Raw genomic sequence first — 24,440 nt, 5'->3', positions numbered from 1 at the left:
TAGACGGTGCTAGGTCGATGGAAGAATTCTTCCGTCAACCTAGCTATTGCCTCTCGAGGAGGTGGATTATCTACACTGATGGAAGCCACGCCATTGCCGTGTTTTAAGCATAAACATACCCTTTAGGCCTCATGTAGACTTCAGGGGAATTAGTAATCTGCCATATTCCCTGAGACAAAGGTGAAATTTCTCCATCACAAGTGCAAAACACCACCTTGTAAATGCATCACCTCCCATTTCCTCTTGCATGCCTAGGCTTCATGTATTTGGTCCTTCAGCGATTCTAAATTCCACAGGATCCTTAGCAGTGTTGATGGGTTCAATTCTGATGACTCTCAATCAGATAGATAGATCAGCACAATACAGAAAGGGTTAATACTTTACCCAATCTGGAGAACAGGCATTCAGCTTATATCTTCACTGTTCCAAAACTATTAGCTCAATTTTGCTCATATTTCTACCTCACTTGTTTACAACAGAGAGTGATTTTACTGTATTACCACAAAGCTTTCATCCCTTTTCTTATCTAGTTTTCTACATATTTTGAAGTCACACAGACCTCTGTAACAATTATCCCTAGAAGATAACAAGCTGCTTCTAGCACACTGTTTATTTTTGACAATACTTCTGACGGATTCTGCATACGCAAACAGATTACATACAGTTTACTTGCTAATAAGTTTCCACAATAAAGTGTGGCATGAGTACAAAACATTCTGTAAAATACAACATGTTTATACAACTTAGCATGCTTACAAAACTTTCTGAGAAATCTATGATATTGTCTAACGGTAGAACCACCTTGTCTAAAGAAATGGAGGAATTCTTGAGGCTTTGCTTCCACAGGATAACTGGAACATTCTGACTTCTTAAGTCCAAAGCTGAGACTGTTAGTTCTGAAATTTAACCATCTGTATATGCCGCTTTGAGGAATTTATGGTGCGGTTGTAGCAAGGCAGGGGACCACAAGATGCTAATTACCATACTATAATTTCATGTGGGATATAATTAAATTTATATAATTGGAGAATAAACAATTTCCTGTCACAACAGTACCATTTTTTTAAACTTTATTAAAAATAATTAAGAAACTGTTCAATCTTGCCTGCATCCCTTTATACTCACTGTATTCGCTCCTGTAGCGCTGTCTGACTTGGATTAATATGATTTGTCATGGTGGCCCCATTGATGTCGCCAGTCTGGAGCCTTTCAAATCTTGTACTCCTGGCTCCTAATTGCCAGTATGCTATTGCATTCTTGAGAACATTTTATGGGAGTGATATAACACAGTTGAGACAGGGAAAATATTTTACTTTAGCTTTTAATTAGCTTTAATTTAGGGCAGACTGATTGCTAAAATTGCATTTTTCAGAAGAGCTCAGCTCCCATTTAGGCATCAAAATAACTGGCCAGATTTTCAGAAATTGTCACCACATCTGACGCTGAGTTGTTTTGAAACTCTAGCACGTATTTAGGTACCTAAATGGGAGCTGACCCCTGAGTAGGTGCTGAGCTCTTCTGAAAATTTGGCTCTCAGCATTGAAAATAGAGGATGTAGCTAGTGCTGTAGTTTTTATTCATGGTTTAGTGTTCTCCGTGTCTCTCAGGGTGAACTAACCACAGTATGGAAAGGCCTGGGGAATTTAAGGTCTTGTCTACTAGAGATCTGCCACTGCTGTTTCTGGTGGCTGGATAATACGCAGACCCTTTCCTGTAGAGGCTCCCCATTCCTCTGAGAGTGTGAATACTCATTGCTAAGGAAGATTTAAAAAAAAATAAATAAAAAATGTAACTTCTGAGAGTTCATTCCAAGTAGTTTTATAGGCTACTAAGTCATTAGAAGAAAGTATTGATAAAAAGTTGAAACTTTGTTCCATTTATTTCTGAACTTAAGAAAAAAGTTGTAATGGTTGAAGAATCTCTTCAGTCCATGGAGTCACGACTACAACACTAGCCAGTATTAAAACACCCAAAATGAAAACAAGAAACAGTTAATATTGCGGAAATCTAATATGCGGAAATCTAAAAGTATTAGATCTGAAAGAGTGTCTGTAGGTAGAAGCAATACAGAGGATTAAGTTGTGCTGGTAACGATGGTAGAAAATAGGGCAACAATTTTGAAAAGACTCATTGCATGTGCTTAACTTTGTGCACTGAGAGACGTCAGTTTTCATTAAATATTGAGTAGGTGTTTTGATTACTGAACCTATTGACTGGTTAGGCATTTGCAACTTCAGTCAAATGTTAATCAAGTTGTCCAGCCATACATAATTTTATTCCTAGCAGGAATGGAACTGTAGTACCGTTTTTTGTCTTGTTTTTTTAACACCATGTTACAATACATTTGTAGAAAGCATGAGTTCAGATGTTAATCTAGACCTTCTGATGAAATGTCTCTTGTTGAGTGTGAAATTCTCTGTTTATATTGTAGGAGGGCTGATGTAAGGCTAACTGTTGAAACTTGTACATCATCCAGTCCTATCCATAAGAAGGTATGTTCTGAATCAAAAGATTTTCTTGTATGTCTGCTATCTTTTGTGTGCTAAAATAGAATGTAAACTGCCTTGATGCAGTGACACAGGCTTTTTGCATTGCTTAAGTTTCTATGAGTTGTTATGAGATTCTATGAGTTGCCTTTTTGTAAATCTCTGTATAACCATATAATCTTGTTTAAGCGTACCGTGATGAGTTTAGGGATCATACAAAATATTATTCTGATGATTTAAAATACACATTGTAGATAAACTTGACTACACTTGTCAATGTGAGTCACCACTAATGATCTGCTATTATTTACCAAAATAAAAAAAAGTCTGAACGAAAGGTGTGATTAAAAACACCACTTTAGTCACCTTGTACTTTGTATCTTAATTGTAGTTCACTTGTCTTTTTTGTAAATGTAAACTTTTTACATGTGTCATGTCTCCTGTATACTTTATGGTGCCAAGAGGCACATTGTTAATGTTCAACAAATAATGTTAATATAATTCTATCCCAACTTTGACAGGAACTTACAGTACGTATTACAGATGATGCAGATCCATTATTCTTGTATTCTCTTGCTATAGGAGAGGAAGATTTTCAGAGGTAATTGCTATCTTGCTGCTTTTCTCTGAGAAACAATGGAACTTGCTATCATTAACTGTGAATGTTGTTTTAAGAACAAATATGTACAGTGTTCTGTGTTTCTTCCTTCATTTACTGTTACTACAAAACCTTTGCAGTTTACATACCCCCTGCATTGTGTTGTCATTTTAATATAATTTACTTACTGGTGTAGGTGTCAGCACTTGAGTTCGGAAGCAGATTCTGTTCTGAAAGATTTCTTTGTATCATAGAGGAGTATAAGTATAGGAAATGAGATGATGATCCTGCTTTAAAGTATTGTATTAATAAATAATGTAAAACTTCTGTTAACATAGTAAAAAGTTGTCCTTGTTAGTTATGCTGCCTAACAGAATGAATTCGGTTCTTTGAAAGTTCTATTTTATGCTGTTGAAAATTAATTTTGTGAACTTTTGGGTTGTGTTCATATAGTGTCTGAAGTTATGGTGCATATAGTATTGCTGTCTTTAGTAAAGTCTGTGTCTGGTGGCTTTGTACATAGGTGGGAGTTGGTATTAAAAAAGAAATAAGATTCTTTTCTCTTAAACTGTTTTGTAGTAACTATCTTTGTGTGTGTTCTCAAAGATATGGCTGTCTCATATACCACCCAGATCCTACTTAATAGGAGGGAAGAAACTGAAACCTCCTAATAAGAGAGTACAGAGGAAAAACTGCCCAACTAAGGGAAACTGCTAATGACAAAAAAATTGATGTTTGAGTAATACAGCACTACCACCCAGATCCCATTTAGAAAAGCTAATTTGTTTTATAGGCTGATAATGGTTAAGAATAAAGATTATTTTCCCTTGACTGTTATCCTTTACCATTGCCATCCTTTTGTTTCCTTTGCAGTTTAAAGAGCCAACAAGGACTGCTTATAGATTTTTCAGCTTTTCCCCAGAAATTCATTGATTTGTTAGAACAATGCATTTTGGAACAAGGCAAACAAGTGCCTCGGTAAGGGCAGTTTCATTATTTTGATAGAATTTGGATTAGAAAGCTTTCAATAAATGCAAATCTTTACCTGAGGGAGCATTTCAGTGCAACCCTCACAGTTGGTTGTATGGGTGCTTGGATATCGTGGTGATGATGAGTAATGCCTTTACAAGTGCCAGAGATAGGGGTAGCCTGGGGAACTGTTCATGTGGTTTAGTATTTGCAAAATTCCTTAACTCTGCTAAGAAAAAATGGTAGAGGAAGACCACTTTGCAGTCCTACTGGTAATTTAAAAACTAAAATTCTCTTTCCTTGTCAACACCACTATTCTCCCCATCATTCAGGCCTGCAATGTGGATGTTGACTTGATTCCTACATCGCCTCACACATCCAGGCCATATCTAAATCTTGCCACTTCTTCCTCAGCTTTTCCAAGATTTCTCTTTCCATCCTGTCAAACAAATCTCCCATTCAGGCCCTCACTGTATGTCACTTTGCCTACTGCAACAACTTCCTCTCTGGTATCCCTGAAATCCACATTTTCTCTTTCTGCTCCCTGCAAGATATTGCAGCTAAGGCCATTTTCATTGCCTCTTGTTTTGATCGCGTTAGTGCCCACTTTCAACCCTTCCACTTTTTCCCCATTCACTACTGCATCAGATTAAAGCATCTTGTTACCATCTTCAAAGTTCTACATAACTCTGCCCTCTCTTACTTATTATCTGAGCTTGTCTCAATTTGTGTTACCTGCCATCCTTGATCACCTGTTCTCGGCTTCGTGCATAAGCATCTATGGGTATGTCTCCACTGCAATCAGGAGGTGTGATTGTAGCATCAAAGCTAGTTCAACAACAATAGCGGTGAAGGTGTGGCAGCACAGGCAGGCGCATTAGCGAGTCCTGCCTGCCCATGTCCATAGGTGAGTACTCAAGTAGCCACTGCCCGGGCTGCTGCTGCTTTTGGTACTTGAGCTAACTTTATGCTGTAATCACATTTCCCAGTTGCAATGCAGACATATCCTGAGTGCCATCTTTCATGCTGCCCTTGTGCATTGTATCTTGGAACAGATGTTTGGGGAGTATCTATCCTAGCCTTTTCAAATACATTAGCTCCCTTGAGTTAACCGTGTGGTGTAGATGAGGCCTAAAGGTTTTTAGTCTTCATGTGTGTTAGCAGGTTGAGGTAAACACAAAGGGAGAACCTAGGGTTCACCTTGACCTGCTAGCATATGTAAAAACTACAATTGTCTTGTTTTTACTATAATTTTACCTTGTTACCATGTGTTAGTAACCATGCAGCAGACCTTTTTTCCTAGTGAAGACAAATCCTGAGGGGCTACAACATGGCACCCAGCACTATTATTGTGTTAAACTGTGTATGCTAGATGTTAAGTGGTGCATCAAATCATGTTAGCTAACTCAGTTTAGAAAAAAACCAAACGCTTTTTTCCTTTAGTCTGTTTCTCATGCAGATAGAACAATTTTGTACTTCTTGCTCCTTGACTAGTGCAGCGCATCTAGGGCCTGTCTGTAATGGAGAAAGCTGGGTCTAAAACTCATTTGAAAACATAGTTTAAAAATGGCTTTCTCAAGACCAGATTTGAACATAATTTAGCTGCCTGTCTCTAGACAGTCAATCTTGTTGTTCAAACAATTTTCCGAATTGATGTGGATTGTCCACTCTGGTGGCCACCCTGTTGAGAGCTGGTGAAGAGGTGGCTCTTGGTTGAATTCGCAGATGTCTCAGTGTATCTATAAAATAATGGTGGGAGAAGCCCAGGGAGTCGGTTAGGTTTAAATGGCTGTAACCTTTTTGATTCAAGAGACTGTTGGTTTTAATACTTGCCTTTTCTTGGTGTGTTTATAGGTTTTTAATTCAACTTGTAACATCTTCTTCTCCAGCATTGGACTGCATGCCTGCATGTTTAAATGTAGTGGAAACCAATCCATTCAAACATCTCACTCACTTGTCTCTAAAGCTTTTGGCAGGAAGTGACAGTGACATCAAGAAATATCTTGCCATCTGCATTAAAAATTTAAAGGTTAGCTTTAAGTCTTTCTTTTATTAAGAATTAACACAAGTACTATCAGTTAAAGCCCTTATAGATCAGATAGAACAAGATAAGTCTTGAACCTTGGTATGATCCATGAAGGTCCATCCTTCCATGTAGAGCCCCATTGACTTGAATGGGTTTCCCAGTGGGGGTAATGGTCCACACATGCAAATCCAATTCCAAGATCAAGCGCCAAATTAGAAGGATATTTAAAGCATATGATTAGTACATGGCTAGCTCTTATTGCTAAGCTGGTGCTGTGCATATACCATATGTATAAACAGTTAGCCTGATTCTCATCTTATTGGGTGTAACTCAGGTGACTTCAAGAGAGTTGTCTTTGTTTTTTTTACCAGTTTAAATTAGATGGAAAATTGGGCCCAATGTCTTAGATGTATATAGATGCAAGTTTTTATCTTCTTGTATATTTATGCTTGGAAATTAATAAGCAGTAACATTAGAAAGTTTCCATTTAATAGGCCTGCCTGGTATAACTAGACTGCAGCGGTTTGAAAACTATACTAGGAGAGGGAAAAACTAGAGATGCTGAATGTGTTAGAAATCTGGAACTAATTAGAGGTTTTTCTGGATCTTAAACTAATGAATCTCCCTCAACTCCCTATGAGGATAATTTGTAGCAAAAGGGAAGTTTGTGCTATGGGAAAGAATTCCCTCCTCTTCAAATCTAGGTTGGTGCAAGTAAGTCCCTTACAGGTGGTATATATGCTCTTTGCTTCATAAGGATATTTTCCCCCACCCATCTGCTATTTTAAAATCTCTTAAATGGAGTGTGACTCAATAACAGCTAAGTCTGACTTTCAAACTATGATGAACAAGTAGGTTTGAAGTTAGGCATAATTCTTTTCTTTCTAGAAGAAACAGAGAAATAAATACATAAGACCAGCAAATTTGCATGGAAAATAAAAAAATATTTAAGTGCTTTAGAGATCTTCCTTTTTAAATCAAATCTGTTACACTATTGTGAGCAAATTTCTTTCCTCCATTCCTGCCTTCCCCAATCCTATAACGTATATATTTTTCATTACACTTTTATTGTAATATATATATATATATATAATTTTGCTAGTGGTTTGGAAGGAGACTTCCTAATTTACTGTATGCTGTCACCACTGATAGTAATAATATGGTCATTTTACATATTGGTAAAGGTTTTTATTATAAAGTAAAAATCTGTAATTTTAGTGTGGGCTGCTTAATGATTATATCATAGTTTTTTGGGGGTTTGGTGTTTTTTAATAGATGGAAAACAGTATCTTGGAAGATAAGCTACACAGATCAGAAGAGGGGCTTTCGAAAAGGCTAACCGTAACAGAGCAGGTAGGAAGCAGCCTTTATTTTTGAAAAAGCAAACCAAACCCTGAAAGTGTGGTGCTAAATCTATACCAAATTGACTTTTTAAAAAAAATATAACTGCTATACAAACAGAAATCAGCATGTGATATTTTCAGGCTTTGGCAGAAAAAAGTAAGGAACTGGATAAACTGCAAAATGAATGGGCATCACAGACCACTTCATTGACTGATAAGTACTCCCAAGAAATCACAGCAGAAAAGGAGAAAATGCTACAGGTAAGTAGAAATATAGCCATTTGTCTCAGGTAGAGTAGCACCAGAATACTGCATATCTATAGCATATATATGCAAAAGTACTTTTTGGCAATCTGTTGAAGTAAATACGCCCTCATCTAATAGCTTCTTCTAAAAAAGAGACTCCCTGAACTCTACAGTGAAGGGGAAATGTGTAAATGTTGAGTTTTAATATTGTCTGTATCTCTTGTGAGCCTGGTGTGCGTTTTTTTAACTATATTTAATTGAATTTTAAATTAACATATCTGTATGTAAAATTAGATGTTTGTCTGTATGCTGTATATATACATGACTTCACTAATATCCTTGTCTTCCTGCTTAAGATTCAAGCACAGTACCACCTTCAGCATGAACAGCAAAAGAAAGAGATGGAAGCAACTTGCAACAGAAAAGTACATCACTTAGAAACCAGGGTATCTGAATTGGAAACTGTTAATAAGGATCTCATAGAGAGAAAATACAGGTCTGAATCTTCTATAAGGGAGCTGAAATCCAAACTTGCAGGACTTGAAGAGGTATAGTAAAACTAGTATAATAAATGGTATACTTATTGGGGAATTAAAATTGTGTTACTGGTAACATTTTTTTGCCTTTAAAAATTGATTCACTTAATGAATTCCAGTAAACTTAAGTCTTTTTGTGTCAGATATTTAGCTGATGTAAATCAGCATAGCTCAGCTTTAGTCAGTGGAGTTCTGCCAGTTCACATCAGCTAAGGATCTGGCCCCTTATTTTGATACACTTAGACTGGGATTTTAGACCCTTTGAATATCCAAACCTTAATATATTGTTACAGCCTGCTCCAAAGTAGGTGGAGAGAATAAATAAAGCATGTAAAATTGCTACAGAAGTAGTTCTGACTCTAAATAAAGTCTGTACTGAAATGTTTCCTCCAACCCAAACATGTAGCTGCTGCATAATTATTGACCATAATTGTATGTTTATTTCTATTATGCAAATCCTTGCACTCTGGCTCAGGAAAATCTATTTGCATAAGCATTGTATAGCTGTTTCTGAATAACCATATAGCAATTATCCAAACCCCTCCATGGTAACTGGCTATTGCCCTCAGAATGCCCCATCCCTATACCTGTATCAAACCCATTTGCCTAAACATTTACTCCTCTTTCTGTGCTATTGCTTCCATCTAACCCCGCATATTAAATACAACTTAATTTAAGGAAGAGATCACTCTTAATTAAGGAGGGAGGGAGATAAAGTATTTGTGGGAACCAAAGGCTAATTAGGGAGAGAGGATTCAGGCTTTTAGGTTCTGGACCCACAATGCTTATTGAAAGAAATGTGACTGTTTTTTTATAAATTAAAATACTTAACTTTGGTGATATGTTCTCTTGATTTGATTTAATATATTCTTACTAATATTCAACTAAAAATAGGTCAAATCAAAGCCTTTAGTAGTACTATTGGGTTCGATCATCAAATTTAATACCAAAATAATCAGCTCTTATAAATTCTAAAGAGGACCCTAGGAAGGTGGCTGTCTGTTAATAATCCCAAGTAGAAGAATTTTATTAAAGTCAATCAAATCTGTAATTTGGAGTTGGTTAAATGTCTTAATACAGAAAACAAATTATTATCTAATGTTTGAAACACAACATCAGTGCCAGTTTTAAAACTTTCTTCTTAAAATTCAGTTATGTACTGGCTAACCCTTTCCTCCCTTCTTCAGGTGACCTGAAAAAGAGCTCTGTGTAAACTGGAAAGCTTATCTCTCTTACCAACAGAAGTTGGTCCCAGAAAAAATACTACTTTGCCCATCTTATGTCTCATATATCCTGGGACTGATTCTGCTACAACACATCATCCTTAGTTTAGCATCAGTTTTGTGAAAAGTCCCATTTAAATTAGCAATTTAAAAAATATTCAATGGTTTATAAACTGCAGAGACTGGATGTCTGACCCCTGAAAAATATCAGAAAGCCAGATACATGAGACCACCTTGAGGAAGCTGACAGTCTTATCCAGGTGAAAGTCTAGGGATGTCACCAGTTTATGGAAAACTTGACACACACATCCTATAAAAACAGCTGATGGCTGGGGCTCTTTCCCAACAGTTGGTTCCTCAACATTCATCTATCGATCAGCAGGATGAAAATTTAAGCTTGAACAATTTGACTTGTATCATTCTTGCAAATCAGACAGTACAGTAATCTTTCTCTTTTGGAACTGGGTTATAAATCAATCAGCTTGTCTTCTGTAATCTTCATCTTGATAGATTTTAGAAAATAATTACTTTAGAATGATAAAACCCATTTAAGAAATAAAAATGTTCAAAGATTTCTGCATTGCCATATAAGCTATTTCTCTAACACCTTTATTGAGGCATGGGGGAGAGATAGGGCCTTATGCTGTAGGAGTCATGCTTGCCATGTGTGTATATAAATGGATAGTTCAGAGGCATTCACTAGCCAGCGAGAAAGGTAGTGAGAATGAAGTGCTCATTCAACAATAATAATAATAATAGTAATAAATCTGAAGATGTTGCCTGTTAACTTGGTAATAACCATGGGCCAGAGCATATACTTCAGTGACAAAAACCCCTCCGTGGGGAACCAAAGGGAAGACAAAAATCTTTTGTTGAGAGAGGGGTCAGGATTTCCACCCTACAGAAATGAGCTTGTAGGCTCACCTAATAAAGTAATGCCCATGGCTTCGGACTCTGTGGATCTGAGTTTGCATGAGGTGAGGGTTGGTTTGAGGGTTAGTTCTTGAAAGGCTTCATGTAGAGCGGGGCTGCATCAGTGTCATGTGAGAGAGGAGATCGTTCCTGAAGCACACCCCAACCTGCTTTCTGTCACCAGCTGAGCTGGTCAATGGCCTGTCAGCTGGCTGTTTTGCTGACATTTACAAAAAAGCTAGAGAAAACATGGTGTTCTTGTAATACAGGACAAGAACATTGGAAAAGGTCCTGAAAGTAGGACAGTCCTGTTTCAGTGACATATGGTTACGTTGTTGATAAACTGAAATTGTGTAGTTCATTCATATTAATGTACAGTAAGATGTGAGCATGGCAGATAAGAGTTAGTTCCTGTTTTTTGGTGGAAGGGAATGAACAGGCATTAATGTTTTGTGGACTTTGCAGACCCTGATAGTGTCACTGCTAACTTTGCAAAAGGGAATTCCCCTGAGCATGATCTCTGGTACCCTGATGTAAAAAGAGATGGTTTCCAGCTGATGTAAAGTTTAATTTTAGTTCTTCTCAACAAAACTTTCAGATATAACCTGGCAAATTATTTGGGTGTCTCGCAAAAAAACAAGACATGAGGGGTTGGGGGAAACTAATTCAACTTCTTTCATGCCTCATAGTTCTTGGCAAAAACATTTAAAAAATCTAGATAGAATCTATGCTGCTACTATTTAAAATTAGATTATAAGCTCTTGTGCAGGGATCAGTCACTGGATTTGTTCTGTAAAGTGCCTAGCAAATTTCTGAAACAATACTGAATCCAGTGTGTGCATGCAGTGTTACCTCTAATGTGGCAGTGTCCTGGTTAGCCATATTGAGAGGCAAGATACTCAGATTGACACTGTGTCTTGAGTTATAGGCAGGAGCAGGAAAATTGGGTTTTATCTTTATTATTTTTATTTCCCGATTTCTCTGGCATTGTTTCTAGAAACTTCTATTTGAAATGGATGGGGAAGAAATAGAGAGAAACCTGCTTGTGTGACCACCTTCTCAACAGCTACCATTGGGATTCTGTTTTAAGGCATGGCCAATATTTTTGACTCTATTCAGCAATAATTATTTTTTGCATAGGTATGGTCTATTCAAGTCTAAATTGCAAATCTTTATTAAAACATGCTCGATCACTAGACCATACATGGTACAACCTTGATTGTCTAAATCTGCTATTCTTTATTACAATAACAGAGTTTTGGATCATACCATCATCTTCTAATTATAATGAAAAGTCATTACAGTTCTGATAATATGTGCCCAAGATATCTGGGTAATCAGTGGTACTGTAAGGTTATGATGTTGTTTCAATGGCATAGGTGTTGCCCCTTCCACTCTACACTCAGCCATGAGAGTAGAACTTGGAGACCAGCTGCGTTGTTGCTGAACAGCAGCACAAAATAGAATAGTGTGTCGCTGGAGAGGCTGTGGCCCTCCAGTCCCTAGAGCTCATGAGTAGAGTTGAGCAGGAAATGTTTCCTGTTTTGTGAAAATTTTCACAACTTCAGAATTTTTTCCTTTTGCACATCAGGACAAAGTTGGGACCTTCCCCCCTTTTTTGGGGGGGGTGGGGGGGAAGAAGAGAAGGGGAAAAAAAGTGAGAGAGATAGAGACCTACTTTAGAATAGCCAGTAGCCTAGTGGTTAGGGTGGGAGACCTGAGTTCAAGTCCCTGCTCTGTCTGATTTTGAAGTGACATGGGATGAAAAACTGTACTCTGAGCCAGCCAGAGCAAGGACTTCAACCTGAGTCTCCCACATCCCAAATGAGTGCCCTCCCCACAAGGCCATTGGCTATTCTGAGGAAGGTTGGTCTATCTGTCTCTTTTCCTGCCCCTTACCTCCCAAGCCTGGGCTATTGGCTGAGGTGGATTTCTCTGGTTTTCACTCTGACCCTTTCCTGCAAAAAATTTGCATTTTTTGACTGTGGTGGTGGTTTAAAAAAACCCAACCTCATAAGACCTGATTTAGTCTTGCATGATCCAAGCTTTGGAGTGCTCCATGCTGTATTGGAGGTAAAGATATGCACAATCAGAAACCCATCATTGTTGTTAAGCTCTGGAACCCTTTAAGATAAGAGGGATCACTATGGAGAAGATGATGGGGCCCCATTAATTCAAAGAACATAACAATTCTCCTTCCTCTCTGCTGAAATCCTCCTCCTTCATTGACAAAGATATTCAGCCTCACCCTCCGACCTAGCAACTTTCACGCTCCATGACACTGTTTGAGGCACCCCATTTTTACCTGCTATTTAATCTAATTCTTTTAATGTTGTACTATCGTTATATACCATTAGCAGTGGTGGTAGGCTTCCATTACAGTGAATTGAACAAGATGTTGTCTCTTTAGTTATTATACATGCCATATGTACAATTATTCCACCTCAATTAAATTTTAATTGACCAGAAAGGGAGACATGCACACACTTGTTTGCAGTTAGTAAGAGGATTTGATTTTTTTTTCTTTTCACAAACATTTGCATGTAGAAGGAGGTTGCCTAACCAAAGGCATATGACAAGATAGATGAGAATTATTCTGAAATCAGTACAGACGAACTTCCCCCTGCCCCATTTGCATAACTGAATAAAATGAACAGGTTACTCCATAGTAAAAGAAGAATAACGGAAAAATGATTGGGCTTTTTGAGAATAAAGTGTAGTCACAGTGCAGTTTTGTTTGTGTTTTCCTGCTGTCAACTGTGTGCAATTTTCTCTGACCTCTACTCTATGCCTATGGTCTCCATTAGCACAGTAGCAACATTGGTATGTTGCCGGTGTGATATTTTGTTTCTTTCCTTGTCTTGTGAATAGAATTCTACAGTTATTTGTCACTTGTTCACACAGAGGTGTTGCAAGGGCTAGGTAGTATTGCTTTTGAGGCAAGGCCAAATGGGGCTTTTGTAAAGGTTTGCTTAAGAATCTACTAGAGACATTTTGAGTTCTATTATTGTGTAAAATATGATCACAAATTCCACTGACAAATATAGTAACTGTACTTTGCTTCAAGCACTGATACTCAGGTGTTCAGTTTCAAAGACAAAATCATATAGTTAGGTGAGGATTGTTAAATTATTCTTACATCTTTATTCTTAATGCATCTGCATAACTTTTTTAATTATTGGTATTAATTGGCTAGCACCAAAGCATGCCAAGTGCTGTACAAACATACAAGAAAACACTGTCCTTGCCTCAGAAACATTTACACTTGGATTATAAGTTATCATAAAAGTGTAAGGAGGTTTTTATGAGGTTCCCCAATGGACCAGAGTGATTTGCAGAGAAGCTAATAGCCTATGAGGAAAATTTTGGCTAGAGAAGAATAGAAATATAATGAAGATGAGTCTGTCTAAAGGCTAATCCCTTGGATAGAGCTGACCAAACTCATTATAATTTTTCATTAGTTTTTTGTCTACAGCTCTCCAGTCCTCACAGAGAACTGCTTGGCTGCTCATCCTAAAATTTTTCCATAACACTTTAATGTAAAGACTTACTGTTTTTCTTCTGTTTTTCCTCTGAATCTTCATTTGATAGGAGTATCAGAGGGCAAAACAAGAAGTTCTGTCCCTTGGAAGAGAAAATTCAACTCTTGACACAGAGTGCCATGAAAACGAGAAACTACTAAACCAGCTAAGAACACGCATTGCAGTCCTGGAACAAGAAGTGAAGGATAAAGAGCAAGTAGTAATAAGAAGCACAGATGTCTGTGAAAGTGCACAAGAACACAAGGTTGGCAATAGAAACTCATTGCTTGAAAGATGTTCCCTAGAGGTGTAAAACATCCATATCTTAAAGATTTCTTTAAATATTCCTTTGGAAAGTAAACCAGTTTTGAAATGACGTAGTGTTAATGTGAGGATTATGGCTTAAAACCAAAAAAGTCTTATTTTGTCAGGGTGTGTATGTTGGCACGTCTACACTATAAACGTAAGCTGACCTATGTTAGGTCAACTTACAGCGACCGCAGTAATTACTGAAGTGGTTCATGTCCACACTGCCCTTCTTCTGTCAGTGGTACACATCCTCAGTAGGAACGCTTTCACCGACTTAAGAGGGGCAATGTAGGGGCTAAAAGCCAGGGCTCTCTGCTCTGGATGCAGATCCCCACCGGTAGCCTGGCTCCCTGCTCCCCTCTCTACTTGGCTCCTGCTTCCCACCAGGCTTCTTGGCTCCCCATTGGGAGTGGGGCAGCTGCGTCAGGCTTCTTGGCTGTGTGCTCCCAGAGTGGGGAGCCAGGGACATGGGGGGCAGCCGGGCTCTCACCGACCCAGACTCTGGGCATGGAGCACCCCACCGGGTGAAGCTGTGCTCCCTGTGGGAAGGCCTGGGCCAGGATGCCCAGAGTGGATGCCTTGTTCCCGGGCGGGGAGCCATGAAATTGACAAAAATGATAGCCAATGGATGTAAGTAACGCAGTGTCTACAGGGACACTTCATCACCCTAACTACACCAACATAAATCCTATACCTCTCTGGAGGTGGAATTGTTATGTTGATGTAGTAGGGCACTTACATCAGTGGGAGCAAGGCTGTAGTGTGTACACAGACATAAATAGGTCAATGTAAGCTGCCTTATGTTGACCTAATGCTCTAGTGTAGACCAGGCCACTCTGTGTGTGTGTGTGTGTATGTGTATATATATATAGATATAATACTCTCTCCTCCCCCGCCCCCCCCCCCCCGGCTCCCACCAATTAATTTCTTTTTAAACAGAGTTTCCTTTAAATTTGAAACAATGCAACATGGCTACAGTCAAATTCATTTGTCTAATTTTACTTTTTAAAACGAAAATACATTAATGAATTCAGTGCTCATGAAATAATTGATAGCCTTGGAAACTGAAGTCCTATTTACAGACCGGGCAGCAGCAGTGTACGTTTCCCCATGCTGCCCTGCTCGAGTACATTTAACATTGAGATGGAAGATCTACTCTAAAGTGAGCCTTCTTCACCAGGTCTTCCTTGCAAGTGCAGCCTCTGGTCTCTTTCTGTGTCTGCCAGCAAGGATGACAATTGAGATGGTGCTTTCTGAGAGAAGCCTAGTGGAGAATTGTCCATCAGGACAGTCTTCAGCTGACTTTTTTTTTTTTTTTACTTTTTAACCAGCAGAGGCACCGACTTTCTGATTTTTCTGGGTGGTGCTCGACCCCCCCCCACCCCTACTCCACTCCAGGCCCCGCCCCCACTCCAACCCTTTCTCCAAGGCCCCACCCCCACACCACTTCCTGCCCCTGCCCCTCTCTGTCCCCCCCGCACCTCCTGCCCACCGCTGAACAGCTGATCCTCAGCGGGTGGGAGGTGCTGGACGGGTTGGGGAGGAGCTGATCCGTGGCGCCTGCCGGTGGGTGCTAAGCATCCACTATTTTTTTCCATTGGTGCTCCAGCCCTGTACCACCCACAGAAGTGGCACCTATGTTAACCAGATCTCTTTCATAGGCTGTCAAGGGTTGCCACTGAACAATTGGTGACCTAGAAATAAAATGCACACTCTCTCCCATTACTAATTCCTGGAGTCTTGCAGTCACCAACCCCACTAAACAACATTTCAGCATTTGGCTATGTTGACATTGTCCTGTCATGAATACAAAACTATCTTTCAGAAAAAGTTGGAAGAATCTCTGGAGATGAAACAGCTTCAAATTAGAAAATTTGAAACCACTGTGAAGTCTATTTCTGAGGAACTTCTGAAAGTAAGACACTTAAGAGCATTTGCTAAATTTAATCTATGGGGCAAGTTTGTTGTTCACCCAAATTTTATTTTATTTTATTTTTTTTGGGTGTGGGTAGGCTAATGAAATTATCAAAAAGCTCCAGGGAGAGATGAAGAAACTAATGGAGAAGATGAAGTTAAAAAATGCAGTGACACTGCAACAGGAAAAAATATTAGGAGAAAAAGAGCAAACCCTTCAAAAGGAGAGATTGGAGCTTAATAATGTGAAACGGGTTCTTCAACAAAAAGAGGAAGAGGTAAAGATCATACAATGTCTGTGTATATATGTTGCATGGAAAAGTACAGAGCAATACCAATATTTAATGTTTACGTACAGTATGCAAGCTTTACCACAATCACCTGGAAGGCAGTTAGCAAATTTAAAAAAAAAAAAAAAGAAAGAAAGAGATAACCTAACCCCCCGCCCCCATCCCGTAAATGTCAGTGTGTGTTCTTACTCTCATTATGATTGTTATGGGGGAAAATATAGGAATAGAAACGTTGTTATTGGTGTTGGTCTAATTCTTCCTCATTTGGCAACAGTTTTTACTCTTATGTTTCTTTTGAAGACTAGATTGCTCAGATTAATGAATTATTTACTATAAATTCATTCTCTTCCCAGGTCTTGAAGTTGCAAGAGCAGCTGGACATCACTGTTCAGAAATTGGAAGAAAGCAAACAGCTGCTGAAAACTAGTGAGAATGGTAAGGAGAGTAAAAGCACTCTTTAGAATGATCATGTAAACTATCTAATAAGGTACAGATTTTCATTCAAAACATTTTATATTCCATGGGCATTTTAGTTTTGCTACTTCTCCAGTCTGTTATGAGTTGAAACCAATTTCAAGGGCAAAGTTTGATCTTTGAACTGGAAAAGGTGGGTATGTAATTTCTCTGTGTGCATACTGAGGCATGAGTCAAATTCTAATTTGTTAAAGTACTATAAAAATGGATTAACCCCACGGAAGTCAGTAGAGTAACTGAGATCAGAATCTGGTTCAAAATCTTTATTGTAAGACTAGTACAGTATATAACTGTGTGGGAGGGGAAACCAAGAGTATTACAATTAAAAAACTTATAGATATGTCAAAGTCACATTAATGATAGCTGAATAACAACTCTGCCACTCCAACCCCGTCCAAGACCTAGGTATCAGGAAACAAAGAACATTGACTTCAATGGGAGTTGAAGGTGCTTGCCACCTCACGCTCAGTGCTCAGCACTGCAGGACTGGGTTCAGTTGCGTCCCCATTATATGTGGTGATAATCCCTAGAACTTCATCTAATTGACTTCTGTCATAACCATACAGTAAAGGGTAGCCTAGAATTCCTCCTTACCTGTAAGGGGTTAAGAAGCTCAAATAACCTGGTTGGCACTTGACAAAAGGACCAATGGGGAAAGAAGATACTTTCAAATCTAGAGTGGTGGGGTGGGCGGGAGGGAAGGCTTTGTGTGTGCTCTTTGTCTGTGTGTTCTCTGGGGAAGCAGAGAAGCATCAGGTCAGAAAACTCTTTCTCCTAAAATAAGTCTCAGTATTGCAAAAAGAGTAAGTAAATAAGGCAAGGCACGTTAGATTATCTTTTGTTTTTAGCTTGTGAATTTTGCCTGTGCTAAGAGGGAGATTTATCCCTGTGGGTTTTTTTTTTTTTTTTTTTTTGGTAACTTTAAAGTTTTGCCTAGAGGGGAATCCTCTGTGTGTTAAATCTGATTACCCTGTAAAATTACCTTCCATCCTGATTTATAGAGGTGCTTCTTTTACTTTTTTTTTTCTTTATAATAAAGTTCTGTTTTTTAAGAAACTGGTTTACATATTTGGTTGGTATATTATTCTCAAGCCTCCCCAGGAAAGGGGGTGAAGGGATTTGGGGGGATATTTTAGGGAAACAGGAACTCCAAGTGGTCCTTCTCCTGAATCTTTGTCTAACTCACTTGGTGGTGGCAGCAGTACCCATCCAAGGACAAAGAAGGATTTGTGCCTTGGGGAAGTTTTTAACCTAAGCTGGTAGAAATAAGCGTAGAGGGTCTTTCATGTGGGTCCCCACATCTGTACCCTAGAGTTCAGAGTGGGGAGGGAACCCTGACAACTTCTTTCAGTCAACCTGACTTCAGCACTTAATATTGTAAATAACTTGTGTGCATGTTTAATATACAATATGATAGATGTTGTGACCAATGCATTTTGATTACTGTTGGCTTTCTGAAAATACATATGCTGTATAAGTAGTGCAATTCCATTTACAGTATATGGAAATTAGCTCAATTGGCTTTGCTTGCATCATCCTAAAAGTTAAGGCATTAATTCATTGTCCTATCTTTAGTGCTCAGTTACTCTAATATACTTGCCTGTATTTTTGTATGAGACAAATCAGAAATCTGTTACATTTTATGTAGAGCTGAATGTTCATTTCATGCATTTTTTTCCTTGTAGTAATTTCCTGGCTAAATAAACAACTGAATGAGAATAAAATTGCATCTATGCATGGGGCATCAGGTCCCAGTGATATGCCATGTGCTGGAAGTGCCGCCAATTCAGCAGCCTTGCAGAATGGCCTGGTAAGTATTTGTGCTGTACTACACTGAACTGTGGTTGGGAAATCTTTTTGATTATTTATACGCACAAAACTACAGTAAGTGTCAGATCTGAATGAAAACTGAACAAAGCCACACAGTTCTAAACATGCCCATCTCTCGCTCCTGGGGCAAGATTCTTGGCCTTGCCTGTAGCTGTTTGTTTTGCATTGTCTCAGCAGCACAAAGCCACTGTAAACTGGCTGAGGAGCAGCTGAGGATTTCTTCTGAGTCACAAAGAGGAGTTGTTGGGGTTGAGTGGAGTATATAGTGCTCCTCTTGATTTTCAGCAATTTAAAGCAGCTTTTAAACTACGCTAACCTATGCTGGGGGCTGTTTCTTGGCCCCCTTTTTTTTTTTTTCCTCCTCCCCCCACATTGTATTAGCTTTATGCCCACTCTGCTCCCTATCTTTCCACATACCTACCTTTGTCAGCTGTGCTCAGTATCTATCCCTTGGGGTTCAGGTGAGCATGGGTGATGGTTGAGATCTGACTGGGAAGGAAAAACCAAATGTGCAGTGGTCGCATGTGAAATTTCTTCCATTCTGAAGGATTCTAGTAGAGTGAGAGCGAGTTCCTACACTTAACCTGAGGGATATGGCTGAACTAGTTACCCCCTCTCAAAGTGGTCAAAACTATACAATGGTTACACTTTTATATCGCTTCAATAGACACAGGAGGAAATAATAAAGTGGCTGGCCTCCTCTTCATTCAGCAGATGTACTGCCATATTGGAAACAGACATTATCCTGTCTGTGAGACTGCTGAACTTTAGATACTGCTGGACCTAGGAGGAGTTTTCCAGAAAGGTGTCCATTACTGGTGTACATCTGGACAATGGAAATTGTCAGCAGTGCAGAAAATTTAGCGTGTTATCTTCATGCAGTTTCTTCCTGATGTTTTATCACTTCAAAATCAGCAGGAAAAGATATGTAGCCTCTATCCAGTACATTTTGGCTCATAATGCAAACAAGAAAGGATTAAGAATTGTAAGTAAAATAGTCAATGGAGAAACGTTAAATGAAGTCTGAGGTTGTGTAGTGCTTTCCAAAGTATAAATCCCCCTACTGTGTTCGTGTATATATCCAAATGATACTTGTCTGAAGAAAAGAGCTGCTGTTCAGGAATTTTGAGGTGTATAACAGATGGTACTAAACTGAAGCTGTGGATGATATTCAAAGCAGAAGAAAAAAAATCTTAAAATGATATTGACAGGTGGTACAGAGGTGAAAATGCATCCCAGTGGCTCAGTGATGAAATAGAGCGGTGTACTATGGAAAATTAGACCAGGAGGACGTTAACAAGCATTTCACTTCTTTCAGGACCATCTGGAAGATGGCTTCTTACAAATGTAAAAAAGAAAATCAATATGCTTGTTAATTCTAAGGGCTGGTTACCCTTACTCAGTCTCTGCAGCCAACTGACAAATCCATTAATGAGTGAGTAGTACACAGCTAAAATAGTAGAGGCACTGTGCTTTGTTAGATGGCTGACATAAGTTTGGTTCCAACTTTTAAATTGCCTCAGAAATAATGTGTACATTTAAAAACCGTTGCCTCTAGAGTTCAGCGTGAACATAATTTGTGAAGAATAAAATTTTCTTTTAAATGGCAAAGGTAATATTGTGGCTATTATAAATGCAATACAGTAGAGCCAGATTGTAGAAAGAAATTGTGTCCAGCCGTGGTCCAGCTGTGTGCAACCACTTTTTTTTTTTTTACTAAGAGCGAGCTATTTTAATTTCCAACTCTGTCTGTTTGTCAAACACCCAAGCGATCTGAAACTTCTCCTGCATATCCTTTGCCCACCACTAGCTAATGTCAGACTGTCAAATGTCAGACAGGCAAATTTGCGGATGATACTACACCTCACCTCAGTCCCTGGAAAAATCATGGAGCAGGTCCTCAAAGAATCAATCCTGAAGCACTTAGAGGAGAGGAAAGTGATCAGGAACAGTCAGCATGGATTCACCAAGGGAAGGTCATGCCTGACTAATCTAATCGCCTTTTATGATGAGATTACTGGTTCTGTGGATGAAGGGAAAGCAGTGGATGTATTGTTTCTTGACTTTAGCAAAGCTTTTGACACGGTCTCCCACAGCATTCTTGTCAGCAAGTTAAGGACGTATGGGCTGGATGAATGCACTATAAGGTGGGTAGAAAGCTGGCTAGATTGTCGGGCACAACGGGTAGTGATCAATGGCTCCATGTCTAGTTGGCAGCCGGTGTCAAGTGGAGTGCCCCAGGGGTCGGTCCTGGGGCCCGTTTTGTTCAATATCTTCATAAATGATCTGGAGGATGGTGTGGATTGCACTCTGAGCAAATTTGCGGATGATACTAAACTGGGAGGAGTGGTAGATACGCTGGAGGGGAGGGATAGGATACAGAAGGACCTAGACAAATTGGAGGATTGGGCCAAAAGAAATCTGATGAGGTTCAGTAAGGATAAGTGCAGGGTCCTGCACTTAGGATGGAAGAATCCAATGCACCGCTACAGACTAGGGACCGAATGGCTAGGCAGCAGTTCTGCGGAAAAGGACCTAGGGGTGACAGTGGACGACAAGCTGGATATGAGTCAGCAGTGTGCCCTTGTTGCCAAGAAGGCCAATGGCATTTTGGGATGTATAAGTAGGGGCATAGCGAGCAGATCGAGGGACGTGATCGTTCCCCTCTATTCGACACTGGTGAGGCCTCATCTGGAGTACTGTGTCCAGTTTTGGGCCCCACACTACAAGAAGGATGTGGATAAATTGGAAAGAGTCCAGCGAAGGGCAACAAAAATGATTAGGGGTCTAGAGCACATGACTTATGAGGAGAGGCTGAGGGAGCTGGGATTGTTTAGTCTGCAGAAGAGAAGAATGAGGGGGGATTTGATAGCTGCTTTCAACTACCTGAAAGGGGGTTCCAAAGAGGATGGCTCTAGACTGTTCTCAATGGTAGCAGATGACAGAACGAGGAGTAATGGTCTCAAGTTGCAATGGGGGAGGTTTAGATTGGATATTAGGAAAAACTTTTTCACTAAGAGGGTGGTGAAACACTGGAATGCGTTACCTAGGGAGGTGGTAGAATCTCCTTCCTTAGAGGTTTTTAAGGTCAGGCTTGACAAAGCCCTGGCTGGGATGATTTAACTGGGACTTGGTCCTGCTTTGAGCAGGGGGTTGGACTAGATGACCTTCTGGGGTCCCTTCCAACCCTGATATTCTATGATTCTATGATTCTATGATTCTATGTTCAGAAGAGTGTTTCCACCTTAAAATTCTAGTAAAGGGACAGTTTGGTTGATTGGTTGGTTTAGGGTTTTTGAGTCTGTTTAAAAATAAATAAAATCTGTGGCTGGGGAGACTTCCTCAAATATTATCACTCTAATTTATAACAAAACCCTTTAGGAGCTGCCCCAACGGTCATCTGTCTTGAAGGCGTTGCCCCCATCTTCCTCAGTGCTTTTTGGCTTTTTCATTTGTTGATTTGTTCTGAGGAAGTGGGGATTTAAAATCTGCATGACCCCTCCATTTCCAGAGTAGTGAGAGACAGATTCTTTTGCTCTGCTGACATTTTAAAATTCTTCTCCATCCGCAGCTTGCTGACAGTCAGATGGGAGGTGAAGGGACCCAACTCCAGGGATTCTCTGAATTTACTGAGTCCCTAGATAGCATTCCCAACTGCGAGATTGCCATATACAGAGATCCATACTTAATTTGGTATTTTACAGCTGTCAGAGTGGGATTATGTTATCCCTTTAGGAATAGTGAACTGACTGCACTGCTGCGGAACCCAAGAAAATGTCTGGGGTTTTCATTGGCCAGGAGCCAAGCGAGCTAATTTTTTGTCAAAGAACAACCTAAGCAGGAGTTGTCATAATGGGTTCTTTTTACTAAGGATTTCAATATTACAATCACCCTGGGTCTGAATTGAAGAAATTAAATTGTAATTTATGAATCTGTGTACCTCTCTAGCTAGATCACTACTGTCAAAATATTTGCAGGAAAATGATTTGGGTAAAACTCTTCAATCTGTTCTCTTGATGATAGATACAGCTGTATGGCTCAATTATCTTTTATCCACTTAACATTTTTTGGCTGAGAAGAATTTATTTTCTTGAAAATTAGGCTACATGGTGCTAGATGGGTTAAGATGCTTTGCAGGATGTGTGTGCGCTATGATGCCTCTGAAAATAAGTGATATAAATATTTTCTTAATTGGCAATTATCTATAAAAATAACCTAGCGACGAGTAAAATTCCAAAAGATTTCCATGATGGTGTTGGGAGACACCAGATGATGCTATGATAGTCTAACAAGTCATGTTTGACTGTGTAGGACTTTTTGGGTCTTGGGGGACGGGAAATCACATTGTTCAGTGTGTGGTGTTTTAGTTTGTTATAAAAACCTGATTTGATTTGCTTCCTAAATCTTGTACAGAAATAACTTGTTAGTCTGTAGGCATCAGCTCTTACCTATGTCATGAAAGCAAACCAGTTCCTTAAACAAGGTAAAATTTTCAAGAGCGCTTAAGGAACTGAAGAGCAAAACCCCGCTTTTGAAAATGGAATTTTGGCTCCTAACACAGTGTAAGCTTTTTTTTTCAAAATTTTACTCAAGTTGTCTAACTTCATAGTTTCAGAAAACCTGTAAGAACAGTGCATCCTTAAAAAAACCAAACAAATAAACAAAAACAAAACAAACAAACAAAACCGGTGAGGTAAGGCTGACTAGAATAAACTGGAAAAGTATGAATGTTCTTAGGGAGAGGAAGAAATTTAAACAGCCAGTGGAGCTTCTTCTCAAGGGTCTCCTAAAATTCAAAGCTGAGGAGCAAAAATGCTGTTATCTAATTCTTTGGGGAAGAAGAGGAGGTAGAGATGTTTATAATACTTGGATAGATGTATCTGCTGAAGAGAAAAGAAAGCTAAGGGCATATTACAATAGGTTTTGAAACTTTGTAAAAGCTAACCCATTGTTAGTATAATATTCCCTACATTTTTAAAACTAAACACAGGTTCCAGCTGAATCCATAGAGTAATCTGAGACAGAGTTAAAGGCTAAGGGCAGAGAAATTACTGATATGAACAGAGTGATTTGGGAAAGGATAATGTTTGTGACTGATTCACTAAAAGTTGTGAAAAGCTGGTAAATCAGGAAGCTGAATAAAGATTAGACAGTATTAGAACACAAGAAAAGGCTGAAGTCCAGTTAAAATTTATGACTAACATTTTCAAACTTGGATCCCTAAATTCACATATGGACATTTGTCAGTGGCTTGAATTTTCAGAGTTGCTGAGCATCTAGAACTCTCAGTTGAAGTCCGCTGGAAACTCCCACTGTTCAGCACTTCTGAAAATCAGGATATTTAGGTGTCCTGTATATAGATATGTGTGCCTCACCCAAACTTGAAGATTTTTGGCCCATATATAAAAGGAGACCGGATAATGCCTCACCATGTAATACCCGAAAAGCATCTGTGAACAATTGAAGCTCTTACTCTTCATACCTTTCATCCAGATATTGTTTCATATTTGAGATAAGCCAATAGAAGTTGTTTTTTTTCAGCATAACATATAAGTACAAGGAAAATGCAAATAACTAAAACATGCACTCAGATTTACAATCAGTGCTTGGTCTCCGAACATGCCTGATCTTAAATCGGTCAGATTGTGTGTGTGTGTGTGTGTGTGTGTTGTGTTTTCTTTTTTTTTTTTTTTTTAAAGATGGACAAAACACTTCCAAGTTCCAGTGGCATTTACTATCTGCTAAGTTACAAGATGTAATGAT

At 39.1% G+C, this 24,440-nt stretch overlaps 1 protein-coding gene across 6 annotated transcripts in view; it reads left to right on the top strand.

Annotated features, from left to right (window-relative positions):
* The window catches only part of LOC102935221 (spindle assembly abnormal protein 6 homolog), a 40,381-nt gene that overhangs the window by 5,854 nt on the left and 10,087 nt on the right, over positions 1–24,440 (top strand). For 4 of the 6 annotated variants that reach the window (XM_043547439.1, XM_027818411.3, XM_043547435.1 and 1 more), the window contains exons 2-13: positions 2,432–2,492; positions 3,008–3,087; positions 3,958–4,062; positions 5,908–6,082; positions 7,355–7,432; positions 7,564–7,683; positions 8,025–8,216; positions 13,931–14,125; positions 15,995–16,084; positions 16,182–16,361; positions 16,727–16,808; positions 18,533–18,657. In XM_043547439.1, the coding sequence (XP_043403374.1) occupies positions 2,432–2,492; positions 3,008–3,087; positions 3,958–4,062; positions 5,908–6,082; positions 7,355–7,432; positions 7,564–7,683; positions 8,025–8,216; positions 13,931–14,125; positions 15,995–16,084; positions 16,182–16,361; positions 16,727–16,808; positions 18,533–18,657 (1,483 nt within the window). Of the gene's footprint in view, positions 1–2,431; positions 2,493–3,007; positions 3,088–3,957; positions 4,063–5,907; positions 6,083–7,354; positions 7,433–7,563; positions 7,684–8,024; positions 8,217–13,930; positions 14,126–15,994; positions 16,085–16,181; positions 16,362–16,726; positions 16,809–18,532; positions 18,658–19,388; positions 20,497–24,440 lie in introns of those variants that run through there. The other 2 variants (XM_043547438.1, XM_043547437.1) reach the window with 2 other exon arrangements.

The sequence above is a fragment of the Chelonia mydas genome, chromosome 5 (assembly GCF_015237465.2).
Source record: "Chelonia mydas isolate rCheMyd1 chromosome 5, rCheMyd1.pri.v2, whole genome shotgun sequence".
NCBI lineage: Eukaryota > Metazoa > Chordata > Testudines > Cheloniidae > Chelonia > Chelonia mydas.
This window is presented reverse-complemented; position numbering and strand designations above follow the sequence as displayed.